Source organism: Rattus norvegicus, chromosome 10 (assembly GCF_021556685.1).
Source record: "Rattus norvegicus strain SHRSP/BbbUtx chromosome 10, alternate assembly SHRSP_T2T, whole genome shotgun sequence".
NCBI classification, from domain to species: Eukaryota; Metazoa; Chordata; class Mammalia; order Rodentia; family Muridae; genus Rattus; species Rattus norvegicus.
This window is the reverse complement of record NC_141543.1, coordinates 77,265,733-77,279,523: the sequence shown is the minus strand read 5'-3', so window position 1 is coordinate 77,279,523 and position 13,791 is coordinate 77,265,733. Positions and strand designations below refer to the sequence as shown.

The window sequence follows — 13,791 nt, the reverse complement described above, 5'->3', positions numbered from 1 at the left end:
GGCTTGGCTTCGGTTGGTGTTCTGCGCATGTTCCTGCCAGTACCTGGCACCGGGAGATAATGCTACGCATGTCCGCTGCCCACTGAATGGCTTCACAAGACCTTTTACGCATGCTCCGGGGCTGAACTTGAGGAGCCAGTCTGGGGCCTAGGCGCAGACGCATTGAGCTTAAGCAGCCGGTGATGGCGGCAGCAGCAGTGGAGTCTGCGGCGGGTCCGGGCCCATGAGGCGACGACGGAGGCGGGACGGCTTTTACCCAGCGCCTGACTTCCGACACAGGGAAGCTGAGGACATGGCAGGAGTGTTTGACATAGACCTGGACCAGCCAGAGGATGCAGGCTCTGAGGATGAGCTGGAGGAGGGGGTGAGGCCCGGGGTCCCCGGGGAAGGGGGGGTGGTGGCGGCGAGGTGACAGGGCCGGGGTGGCGGCGTGGGCCCGGGAAGCTTGGTGTGTCCTAGGGCGCGGAGACTCGGGGGGACGCGAGCGGTCTCCGGTAGGAGCTGAGGCGCCGCGCGGCCGAGCGGGGGAGCGGGCGGGCGGACCTGGCCCTAGGTGTGAGGCCTCTGCGGGGCGCGCAGGTGCAGGTCTCGCCCTGATCCCTAGCTGAGCGCTGCCCCGAGCGATGTGTTTCAGGAGCGCAGAGGAGAAAAGGCGCGCGGTCGGCTTCTGGAGCTGTGGGGCTTGAGTGTGGCCCGGGTGGTGTGAGCGTGTGCTGGGGGTGGGGAGGGCTGATCTTGCTGGGTGTCCCCCTTAGTGCAGGTGAGGCGCGGAAGGGTTTCCCTTTGGAGTGTAAGATTGCAAGTCTTAAATCTTCAGACTCCCCACAACCACCTCTCTTCTCGGCCTGTCGCTTCTCTCCTAGGAAGCGCTCAGCTGTTAGAAGTGACAGCTGAAAACTTCTGTCGGGAGTAGCACTGCTGTGACAGCCACCAGGAGTTTTATTTCGGGAGCAAGGGGGCTCTGCTGCATCTTCCAGGGTTTGTTTGTTTGCCTTTTATTTTTAACCCCCCATTCCGTGTGACTTTTTAAAGGAAAAAAAAACCATTCATAATGACACACGGCATTTGTAAGTTAATTCTCTTCAAGTTGAAGATGTCTATATTTTTTTTCGGAATAATTTATGTAATTGTAGGGTGGGGAAAAAAAAAAGCGTTGACAGCTGTGATTCGTCTAGCCAAAAATAAATTGCTTGAACCGAGACTTGTGAATAGTGGTGTGAGGGTTTTCCTTGCTGAAGTTTAAATTTAGAATCGCTTTTCTAGTGCACATCTTGGTTTTACCTTTGCTGTCCTAGTAGTTTGTTATTTATGGTATATCACTTCTTCTACAGTAATATTTATTGAAGCATACTTATTTTACACCAAAGGTAAACCAAACGTCAAACTAAAGAACCAATCCTGGACAAATGTCATCTGTAATAAACTCATAGTGACTTAGGTTTTAAATGCCATCATCTATATAAGAATATGGATTTATGGCTGATTTATGGATTTATTTGCTTTATTTATATAAGGCTCCCTCATCCCTGGTTTTCCTTTAGTGAGTAAGTTATGCCCTTCTGGCAAAATACTAAAATGCTATGTATAAAGGACTTTGAACAGTTTATGAAATTAAGTGGACCCACATAAGTATTATTCTTTTCATAATCAAGTGACTCTCAGTCGGAATTTCAGAGTTCCAAATGTGGGTATTACACGCACTTTTTAAAGTCATGTTTTCATGTGGAATTCCACTTAGCCTTTTAATCAAACGTGGTGAGTTCTAAATTTGAAACACACACAGGATTACTTTAATTATAAATATGATACACTGTTCAGTTATATTGGTTCCATATGGCAGTGGTTTTGGAGTAGGGCCAGAGAGAAAACTGGTAAGGAGAGTTGCTTTCTGTGAGTGCTGCGATTAGTTGCTGGTGGAAGTCTCAGTCTGTGGGCTTATCATCCTTTCAGACTACAGCAGACTACTGCAACTTGGTATGAATGGAGCCTTGCTTTCTCTTCTCTTTCTTGATGTGCTTCAGGAGCGGTAGGTGTTTGAGTGTTGGTCTACTCTGGGGCTTTTGTTCTGCAGGAAGGATTCTGAAAGGGTGTCAGAGGGGGACAAGAGAAGGGGATCAGAGAAGGAAATGTGACCACAACCTTAGGGAAAAGGTCATTGAAGAGGATTTTGAAGAAGATGGTTTAGAGAGTTTCTCTTGAGTGTGTCCTTAAAAAAATCAAAAGAAACAAAACCCCAAAAAACATGGTGTCACTGTGTAGCCAGGTGGCTTCAAATTCAAATGTGTTTTTGAGTTTGCAAATTCCCCTGCATCAGGTTTCTGAGTGCCAAGAATATATAGGTGGTGTGTACTGCCAGGCCTTGAGTGTATTACTAAGAGATGTCTTAATGTCAAGGTGAATAAAGGAAGACTTGAGATGGGTCAGCTACCTGAAGAGAGTCTGCATTAATCTGGAAAAAAAAAAAAGCTTTAAAAATCTAAAGCATGGGAGAGCAATTTAGGTTCTTAGAAAATCTTATGTTTTCTTTTTTTTCTTTTTTTTTTTTTTTCTTTTTCTTTTTTTCGGAGCTGGGGGAAAATCTTATGTTTTCTATGGTGAGTGTACAACTTTTAGTTTGTTAGGTAATCCTTGCTTTCACATTGGCACATGCCAGAGTTGCCTCAGCTCTTTCTTTTATAGGAACTGAGGCATGAGCCAGAGAAATGATTACCCACAATCAGTGTCCTCTGACTGAGTGCAGCAGACTATATTGTGTAGATTTAAATGTCTTGAACTAGAGAGATAGCCCAGGGGGCAAAAGAAACTTAGCTACTGGGCACTCTGGGCCTAAAGACTTGAGTTGGACAGATTTGACTAGGATGGGCCCACTGTGTTGATCATCTGATCATCCTAGCCTTCACCAGCCTTCACCTGGTGATTCTCCTTGATCCTCCTGCCTCTGTCTCCTGAGTGATAATAGGTTTACAGCCCAATTCCAGCTTGCACATGCATATTTTTCTTTCATATTTATTTTGATGGGAGAGGTGTGCAATAGCACATGTGTGAGGGTCAGAGAACAGCTTGGGAGAGAGGAATCTAAGGATAAAATTAGGTCCTCAGACTTGCCAGCAAGGGCCTTTCCCAGCTGAGCCATTTTGTTGGCTTTTGCACAGATTCTTTTTCAAATTAGTACTGCATTTATTTATTCATTTACTTATTTGTGTGGGTGTGAGTACATGGGTGTGTGTGCGTGTGTGTTTGCATGTCATAGTACAGCGTTCAGGGTAAGGAGACAACTTCAGTCGTTGGTTTTCTCTTTCCACCAGAAGAGTGAACTCAGCACATCAGAATTGGTGGCAAGGTCCATTACAGAGCCACCTCACAGCACTGCATAGATTCTTAGTGCATTTACCAGCTTCATTCAAGTGTCCCTTTTTGTAAGTCAAATTGAATTTGGTAAAAAGACAAATAGGAAATGCAGATAGATCTCTTGGGCCATTTCTTTAACTATGGAATCTAGAGTAAGCTGATATTTTTTTCTTCTTTGTAAAGTGAGGGTTAAATAAATTTAAAGATTTCTCGAAATACCCTGGCTTATTGGACATTTTGCTGGTTCGTGGACTGTGCCTTGTCAGAACCAGCACTGCTGCCCGAGTCACTTTACCATCAGCTGTGCACGGCCACTCCATAACAAGTCCGAGCATCCAGAGCTCCTCCTGTGTTTTTAGAGTCATTGCATTTTGTTCGTTTGTTTTTAATCATTGGTCACACAGGTAACACTTTTGTGAGTATTTTATACTGGAATCTATACTAGTAAGTATAGGCATTTAAGTAGTCAGTTCTTTAGACAGTAAATGGCAAAACTAAATTGATAATTTATACATAAAGCTGAGTGTCTGTTATCTGAGTTTAAAAGCCAGAATAAAAACCATAGAGGAATACAGTATAATGAGTAAGAGGATTTTGATGAAGAGGGGTTTTTTTCTTCCTGTGTCTGTCTTTATTTCTGTGGTAGTAAGTTGAAACTAAGGGAAAGTTTTTCTCTGGAGTATTTTGTTTTTTTCTGCCAGTTAAACATCTGAAATAATTGGAGAGATGTATTAAACAAGTTTTAGGATGAGATAGCAGATTTTCGTTTGAAAGAAGTTAGGGCCTACTGCCAGGTGTGGTGGGACATGCATTTAATCCCAGTAGTTCTGCAGGTCTTTGAGTTCAAGGCCAGCCTGATCTGTACAGCAAGTTACAGCTGGGACTACATAGAATGACCCTGTCTCAAAAAAAAAAAAAAAAAAAAAAAGGTTTATTATTTAAGGCTCAGCCAGATGGTTCAGTGGGTAAAGGACCTTGCTGCCCAAGCTGACAACTGATTTTCATTTCACAAATTGTCCCCTGACCTCCACATGTATACCATGACATGAGCTTGAGATGGTGTGTGCGCGCACACACACACACACACACACACACACACTATTTATTTATTTATTTATTTATTTATTTTTTTTTTTTGGTTCTTTTTTTTCGGAGCTGGGGACCGAACCCAGGGCCTTGCGCTTCCTAGGTAAGCGCTCTACCACTGAGCTAAATCCCCAGCCCCTATTTATTCTTTTTTTTTGGTTCTTTTTTTCGGAGCTGGGGACTGAACCCAGGGCCTTGCGCTTCCTAGGTAAGCGCTCTACCACTGAGCTAAGTCCCCAGCCCCCTGTTTATTCTTTAGATTAAAAAAAATTTTTTTTAAAGACGGGGTCTCATTATGTAGCACTGATAGCCTGGAACTCACAGAGAGATCCATGTGCTTCTGCTCCCAGAGTGTGAGCCACAACGCTTAGCTTATTTATTACTTTTGAGACAGGGTAGCATGTAGCCTAGACTGCCCTTCTTTCACCTCCCAAATGCTAGGAATACAAGTGTATCCTGCTATGCCCGTAATGTGCAACCCCAGCCCCTGCTTTGTGTTGTGAAATATGGTCTCATTGTGTAGTTCAGCTTGGTGGTCAGACTTGGAGCCTATCACCCTAACATCCCAAGAGGAGCAGTTGCATGTGCCACTTTAGTATATATCTGGATTAAGGATAATTTTTCCCACTGGGGAACAACTCATTTTAATTTTTATGAAGTGCTCAATCTTTAAGATTTCATGCTTATTAATTAGAGTTTAGATCGTTTGTTTGTTTTGGTTTTGGTTTTTTGAGACAAGGTTTCTCTGTGTAGCCCTGGCTGTCCTAGAACTCACTCTGTAGACCAGACTGGTTTCATATTCAGAGATGTACCTGTTTCTGCCTCCCAAGGGTTAAAGGTGTTCACCACCTCCTGGCTACATAGAATTTTTAAAAACTACTTTTCCCTTCCCTTTCCTCCTTCCTAACCTCCCCACTTCCCCCTCTCTGTTGTCTTTCTAACTCATGGCGTCTTCTTTATTAATTGTTACTGCATGCATGTATGTATAGACATATATTTCTTTACATGTATTTTTAATGTGAAACTTTACAAATACTATGGTCAGCTAGTTTGCACAGCCTATCTTGTGTACTACTTTGCTTTAGCAGGACTTGGCTTCACACAGGTGAAACTTGAAGAGAGAGCTATTGTAAAGGTGTAGTGAATGGCTGGAGAGAACTGTGCCTCAGGCATCCCTGTTCTGTAAAGTAAGGGTAAGAAATTTGTAGTGCAGATGGTGGGACAGGCTCAGGAAATGACCCACAGCCCGAGGGCATGTCTGCTGAGGTGGCTTCAAAGGAGGTTCCCTGTTAACTACTCTGTGGTCTTTAATTTAAAATTAAGTAAAGCCAACATTAAAGAAACAAACAATTATGTAACACCACTTTTTATCACATCTGATGGAAGTTAGTCTTTTGTCTTTAAAGCATAGCTGTGATTGGAGGACAGAAACTTATGAAGCTGGTTCATTAGTAGGATTTTTTTTGTTTTTGGATATGCGGTCTCACTGTGTAGCTCATATTAGGCTGGCCTGGAACTCTATATAGACCAGTTTAACATGAAACTCACAAAGATCTGCCTGACTCTGCCTTCCAAGTTTTGGGGTTAAAGACATTCTATTTATTTTTATGTATATTTGCATTTTGTCTGCACACCATGTGTATATAGGATCTTAGAGGCCAGAAAAATTCCTTGTATTCCCTGGGACTGGAATTATTGACGCTTATGAACCCATCATGTGGGTGCTGGGAATTGAACCCTAGTCCTTTGGAAGAGCAGCCAGTGTTCTTAGTCACTGAACCATCTCTCCAGCCCTGCCTGGTTATGTTTAACCTGTTTGTTTGTTTGTTTGTTTGTTTGTAATAGAGTCTCCCTATGTAGCACTGGCTGTCCTGGTACTCCCTGTATAGATCAGGCTGCCTTGAACTCACAGATATTCTCCTGCCTCTGCCTCCAGAGTGCTAGGATTAAAGGAGTGCTGTCGTGCACAGACTATGCTTTTTAAAAAATATTTTATGTGTAGGTATGTTTTGCTTTCATGTATGTCTATGTGCTACTTGCATGTTGTTTGTTGCTCTCTGAGGCCAGAAGATGTCAGATTTCCTGAACCAGAGTTAAAGACACTTGTGAGTCAGTGTGCAGATACTAGAAATTTAATCTGGGACCTCTGGAAGAGCAGCCAGTGCTCTTAACTGCTGAGCCATCTGTCCAATCAGGCTATGTTGAACTATAAGAGATCTCTAAACTGTTTTCTGAAGTACTTGTAGATTTTAAATCCAAACTAGCAGAGGATGATGGTTTCTTTTCTCTCCCTACTGTTCCTCCTTCTCCCCTCTCTCTTTTCCTCTCCCTCCACCCCTCCTTCCACTCTCTGCAGGTCTAGTGAATGGGAAGATGCCATTTAATCTGTTTCTATTACTCTATGTCTTCTAGTATTAATGTTGAATATTTTTCTGATTATTTTTCCTTTTATGTCTTTGGAGAAACACCAATTAAGATCCTAACTTGTTTTTCAAAATTATCTTTTTATTTTATATTTTTCCGCACTTTATTAGAGGGGCTAGACCTGCTGAGGATCAAACCCAGGACTTTGCACATATCAACCCAGCATACCATACCAGCTCTAACGCTGAGATATATATCAAGACCCTTTGTTTTTGATATGAGTTCTTGTCAAGTTCAAGGTGACTATAAACATACTCTATGTAGGTCTTGAATCTATGATCTCAGTTTTTTAATCAAGTAGTTAGAACTGATTACAGGACTATTCTACCAGGCCTTTTTTTTTTTCCCCATATTTTAAAAAAATTTATTTATTTATTTATTTATTTAGTAGAGTCTGACTGTTTTCATGGTTGCCCTGGAACTCACTGTTTAGACTAGGCTAGCCTCAAACCTTCAGCATTTCTTCTGCCTTGGTCCTTAAAGTGCTGGAGTTACAGGGATTCAGTTCCATGGCCAACAACTAAGCTATACTTAAAAAAGATACATTTTATTTTAAATTATGTACTTGTGCTTGTGTCTGTACACAGGACTGGAGATGCCTTAGGAAGACAGAAAAGGGTTTCAAAGTCTTCCCAAATCCTTCCCAGTCTGCAGTTAGAAGCTGTTGGGAGCTGTTGGTTATGGGTCCTAGGAACTGACATTAGACCTCCTAGAAGAGCACGTTCTCTTAACCCTGAGTCATCTCTCCAGCCCCACTATAAGCTATTGAGTTTTTTGTTTTGTTTTGTTTTTGAGACTCTTATGTTTGTTTTAGTCTCACTATTTAGACCAGGTTGGTTTCAAATTCAAAAGAAATCTGCCTGCCTCTGCCACTCAAATATTGGTATTAAAGGCATATGTAATCACACCAGACTTTCTTAGCTATTTTTACTGATTCTGTGCTAAATAGCATTTTCTCGATTTAATTTTGGGGTTCTTCATTGCCAGTGCCTAATAGGTTAATTCAAATTTTCATTTATCTATGCTAGAATAAATGTTTGGTCAGTATGATGCTTAACCATTATTGGTTAGTTATTTTACCTCAATTAGCCACATTGTACACTGTATATCTTGGGTTAGATGTGCTTGTCTTAGGCATGTTCATGTTCATGACATGTTAGTCTACATAACAGAAGTATAAATTTGATTTAGTGTCTCATAATGTAATGCCTTTAGCTTCATCAAAAATAATATTTAATAGATACAAGTATGATTGCTGAAGGAAAATTCGCTTTGTTTTGTTTTAGGCTCTGAGTGAATAGCTGCTGTAGCTGGTTGTATAAAATGGAAAACCTTGGCAGCGCAGTCCCCACAGTGTTGTTTGTGTGCTTCATTTTGTTCATCATGTTTACCTGATAGTGAAGTACAAACTTTAAACTGCTTTATTTCATTCATTCTCTCTGAATTATAAGATAAAGCATTGAACTTCTTAAAATTTGAGTTTCTGGTGTTATTTATTTCTAAAACTTAAAATATTTTTCAGGGTCAGTTAAATGAAAGCATGGACCATGGGGGAGTTGGACCATATGAACTGTAAGTGTATATGGAAAGACTTCTGTTGTGCTGTTTCTTTCAAGTAGGTGTACCTGCTCATGGCCTCAAGGCTTTAACCGTCTGTTTGTAAGCACCACTCGTGTTGATAAAATCACCTATTGAGCTGCTAATAGGACATGAGGATGAGTATTCTGTATGTAGAAAAAGATGAAATAGGAGTATGAGTTTAAGTTATTAGGTAGGAAGTTTCATTTGTTTAATACAGAAAACTGTGTTTATAACATTTTCTTATTGAAAATTATTGCTAGTATTCCCAAAATTCTTGAATATATCGTTCAGACAGAGATTAGTGCAATTTTAAGTCCTGTTGAGTGGGTTCTGTTAGGTATCATTAATCTGCTCCTTACTCCACCCTCCAGGAGAAGGCATGGCAAGAGATGGAGAGGAGCAGCTACTTACATAAGGAGCATGCATATGACAGACACACTCCATTCCTCTTTTGGAGTCTTTAAGCTAGAAACTTGGAAAAGTCAGACGTGGGAAGAAATGCACGTGTATTTTATTATCAAGAAGTTTTAAACAAAACAGCCTGGGTGTGGTGGTGTGTGCCTTGAATCCTTGCACTCAGGAGGCTGAGGCAGGAGGATGACTTCGAGGCCAGCCTGGGTTTCCTAATCAGTCTGAGATAGGCCCAGGCTGTTTAACCACTAATTGAGTCATTTCTGAAAGATCCTAGATCTTCTGCCAAGGCTGCCAAATGTTGGGTAATAACTAATCTCATGGACATTTTGAATGAGTGAGGTTTGAGTAAGTAGAAGGCTTGTTTACTGTGTCAGCTTGGTAAACATATTCTAATTTCCTTAGTTTGGGGGTGAGTACACTGTAGCTGTCGTACACACACCAGAAGAGGGCATCAGCTCCCATTATAGATGGCTGAGAGCCACTATGTGGTTGTCGAGAATTAATCTCAGGACCTCTGGAAGAGCAGTCAGTGCTTTTAACCGCTGAGCCATCTCTCTTGCCTGATGCTTGACTTGTAAGAAAATAAGTAATAATCAAGTTCTGTGAGCAAGCAGGTAAAGTTCCCAGTCTGCCCTGATCTTGACCCAGATATGTCATTGTGTAAATCAGCAGGTGATTTAGACCAAGGATACCACGTGTATTGTTGTGTACTTTCTCTTCTTTTACCTAACTGCTTCCATTTCTCTTTCCTTTCTAACAATGTGCTGGATATAATTGAACATTTTGCAAATTCACTTTTGGTTTTGCTTCTCTTCCCAGTGGCATGGAACATTGTGAGAAATTTGAAATCTCAGAAACTAGTGTGAACAGAGGGCCAGAAAAAATCAGACCAGAATGTTTTGAGCTACTTCGGGTACTTGGTAAAGGGGGCTATGGAAAGGTAGGACATGTTTTGAAATAGTTGTCTTTGACTGGGGTGGCTGGTTTTTACACACTGGTCCCATTTATCAGTGTAGGAGCTGACCATGACTCATATGATTTGAGGGGTAGAAGTTCAGTTCCCCTTCCTTCCCTACTACTACTGTAGGCATAATGGAAGCCCTCAGTATTTATTGAATAAGTAAACAGGCAGTGTACCAGGTCAGCTCTGCTATTAGAGGACTGTTTCTTTTCTTTAACCCAGTGGAACCTTATACAGGATTCCCCTTTAAACACGGGTATGCCATGCCTCACTTCATGTATGTTAATTATGTATTACTGAGGCTTGGATCTGAATGTGTTTTCTTTTTTTTTTTTTTTTTTTTTTTTTTAAGGTTTATTTATTATATACATTATAGCTGTCTCCAGACACACCAGAAGAGGGCATCAGATCTCATTACAGATGGTTGTGAGCCACCATGTGGTTGCTGGGATTTGAACTCAGGACCTTTGGAAGAGCAGTCGATGCTCTTAACCACTGAGCCATCTCTCCAGCCCCTGAATGTGTTTTCTTTAACTTGCATTATCTAAGAAATAGGAAAGCTAAAAGACTTTAAAAAAGGGGTTTCACGGGGTTGGAGATTTAGCTCAGTGGTAGAGCGCTTGCCTAGGAAGCGCAAGGCCCTGGGTTCGGTCCCCAGCTCCAAAAAAAAGAACCAAAAAAAAAAAAAAAAAAAGAAAGGGGTTTCACAGTTTTGCTCTAGGGTTTATAATTTAAGATCTTAATTTTATGTATTCTACCCAAGATAACTCATACCACAGATACTCACTTCTAAGAGGCAGTTTAACAACTTGATTAGAGCAAGAACTGTCTATGCTGTTCTCATGTCGGTTAGGAAGTGTGACATTTGTAGCTTACTCCTAAGGGTGAGGGCACTGGAATGTGCTGTAATCATACTGAATATGTGAGGTGGAACCTTACATGTGTTAGTTGTTAATTATAATTGTTGGGTAAGAAGCCGTCTCAACGGAGGGAATAAAAAAATCTGTCAGTTATTGTCACTGTTATGTGAAACAATAGCAGTTTATCCCTGGAATCAATTTATATAGAAAACTAGGAATTTGTTTTTCAAGGTTGGGAGCACTGTTTGTGCTAAGTGAACTAGGATTTTGAGGGCTGTTGGGTATTTCCAAACACTGCCATCAGGTGGCAGCAAACCATAGAAAGGCCCATCCTACAATGTGGTTTCTAATAGATCATTTTTGTGCACAGTCCTTTGTGATGCACTTTTTATAGTATAAACAACAGTATCACGTGTTTCTTATAAATGGGATTATAGAAGATGACCTGCGTGGTTTGGTTTTTGATAACATGCAAACACTCATTTCTTTGTCCAGGTTTTTCAAGTACGAAAAGTAACAGGAGCAAATACTGGGAAGATATTTGCCATGAAGGTGCTTAAAAAGGTGACTTCTTTCCCCTTTTCATTCTCTGTACTGTATCTTAATTGCTATAAAATACGTCTGTAGGTGCTATGGTCTTAACCCAGGCTTTAATCTGCAGCATCCCTTCTCCCGAGAAAAAGAAAAGTATTTATAACGCTTCTCCTTATACAATGGGAATTATGTTGTGAGGTGTATTTTGTTTTCTATGTGTTTTTGTATTTCTGTGAGGGTAGAAAGGAGAACACTTTCTGTCGTGAACACTCTGAACTCTCAGCTTCTGGTCTCCACATTCTAACAGTAAGCATATTATTACTGCTTCTAATACAGCAGTTCTAGTAACTCTTTAGCTAGTTAAGAATTTAATTTTCTTCCACTCCTAACTCACCTTTTTTTTATCTTGCCCTTTTGGTTCTTTTTCATTGACTCTACTATTGTGTTCAGTAGGGTTTTTTGTTTGTTTGTTTTTTGAGACAGGGTCTCATATAACCAAGACTGGCCTTGAACTGGCCCGCCTGTCTTCATCTCCTGAGATTACAGGTGTGCACTACTGTGCATGGCTTCCTTCAGAGCCTTTTATTTTCTGTTCCTCTAGACATGTCTGTCATTAAGAGACTCCCTTTGCCACAGTCCTTGAATCTTGGCTCCTTCAGTATCCATCCTGTTTTCAGCAGTTCATGACTTCGTGTTTCTTTATACCCTGTTGTCTTGTTGTAGTGGCCATCTCGCCTTGAGAAAGAGTTCTTAAAGATGTTTGTTTATAATTGCTTTTTGTTGTTGTTGGTACTGAGACAGGGTCACTATGTAGTCCAGGCTGGCCTTGAACTCATGATTCTGTTGCCTTACCCTTCCAAGTTCAGGTATAATTTACAAGCACGCACTAACAGTCACGATCTGTTACTTGATAGCTGAGTTCATATAGGTGATAGCCTAGCAAATATCAGCAGATGGGTGAATAGAGAGTGAAGCTGCGCTAAGGGAGCACCCAGGAAAGGCTGTTTAGGAGCTGGTGACAGCTCTGTGGCTCGAAGAAGAGGCCTGGTCCTCACCGACTTCCCTGTTTCTTAGTACTGCGCTAAGGACATTAGAAGAAATTTGATTCATATTTAAAATTTTTATGTATTTTCAATTTCCATATGCATACATGTCTGTCTTGGGTGTGTGTAAGTATGGTGTTCATGTGCCATGGTATGCATATGGACGTCAGAGGATGATGGGTGTAGGTCCTCAACTTTTCACCTTGCTTGAAGTAAGTTCTTTTGTTGTTCTCCACCAGAACTTGTATACCAGACTAACTGATCCATCAAGCTTCTGAGCGTCTCCTGTCTTCTGCCTCCTGTCTTTGCTGCAGAAGTGCTGGGATTATAGACTAACAGTACCATATCTGGTTTTTATGTGGGTTCTGGGAATCAAACTCAAGTCCTCATAGGTGCAAGGCAAGGATTTTACCCAATGAGCTTCATTCTCCCCAGCACGACTCTTACTGTTTAACTGTTTTAGGTGAGCACTATGCCATTGAGACATACCCCAGCCTCTGACTTTTGGAGTGGAGGGGGAGACAGGGACTCATTATAGCCTGGAAACTCATTGTGTGTACCAGACTGGCCTCAGACTCGAAAAGTTACTTGTCTCTGCTACCAGAGTGTCAAAGGTATATACCAGCATGGCTTTTAGATTCATTTTTTTTTTAAGATTTATTTATTTGTTTTATGTATGTGAGTACACACCAGAAGAGGGCATCAAATCCTATTACAGATGGTTGTGAGCCACCATGTGGTTGCTGGGAATTGAACTCAGAACCTGTGGAAGAACAGTCGGTGCTCTTAACCACTGAGCCATCTCCCCAGCCCCTAGATTCATATTTTTTAAATTGTACTTTTGAGGCAGTCTTAACAATATAAACTAGCCTGGCCTCAAATTTCCAATTTCCCTTCATATCCCTTCCCTCTCAGCCTCTTGATTATGGGTATGTGTTGGCTCACCTGGTTAGGAATCTCTTTATTATACTTTATACTTCTTTGATTTTTTAGGTCTCCTCTCTTCTCTCTCTCTCTCTCTCTCTCTCTCTCTCTCTCTCTCTCTCTCTCTCTCTGTGTGTGTGTGTGTGTGTGTGTGTGTGTGTGTGTGTGTGTGTGTGTGTGGCTGGGACTTAAACCTAGGCCCTCATACATGCTAACCAAGCCAACTATTACTGTGTTGCTCTCCCCACCCAATCTCTGGGAATATTTTTGGTGTCACTTAGAACTTTGCCTCACTCCTCTATATGAGAGTTTCTTGTTAGTCTAATTCCCAATCCTTTCATCCATTGATGATTTCTCTAAAAAATACTTGATAATTTCTTCTTTCCTTCTCTCCCTCTCCTTTCTTCCTTCCTCCCTCATTCTCTCTCTGTCTTCTCTTACTCCTTTCTTCTAAAATTTTATGTGATGAGTGTTTTTAATTCACTGTGTTTGTGCACATGAGCATGCTTGGTACCTACAGAGTCCAGAAGAGTGCATCAGAACCCTTGGATCTGGAGTTTTAGTTTGTGAGCCACTGTGTGGGTCTAGGAATCAAACCTAGGTCCTCGGTAAGAGC

General features: G+C 41.3%; 1 protein-coding gene across 6 annotated transcripts in view; it reads left to right on the top strand.

Annotated features, from left to right (window-relative positions):
• The first annotated feature begins 159 nt into the window (after positions 1-159).
• Rps6kb1 (ribosomal protein S6 kinase B1) overlaps positions 160-13,791 on the top strand; it is a 41,765-nt gene continuing 28,133 nt past the window's right edge. For 4 of the 6 annotated variants that reach the window (XR_015631109.1, XR_015631110.1, XM_087574670.1 and 1 more), the window contains exons 1-4: positions 160-364; positions 8,381-8,430; positions 9,673-9,793; positions 11,170-11,238. Coding sequence is in view for 3 of the 6 variants with exons in the window: in XM_087574669.1 (XP_087430795.1) it covers positions 224-364; positions 8,381-8,430; positions 9,673-9,793; positions 11,170-11,238 (381 nt within the window). In the remaining 3 variants the exon portion in view is untranslated. 6 annotated transcript variants of the gene reach the window in all.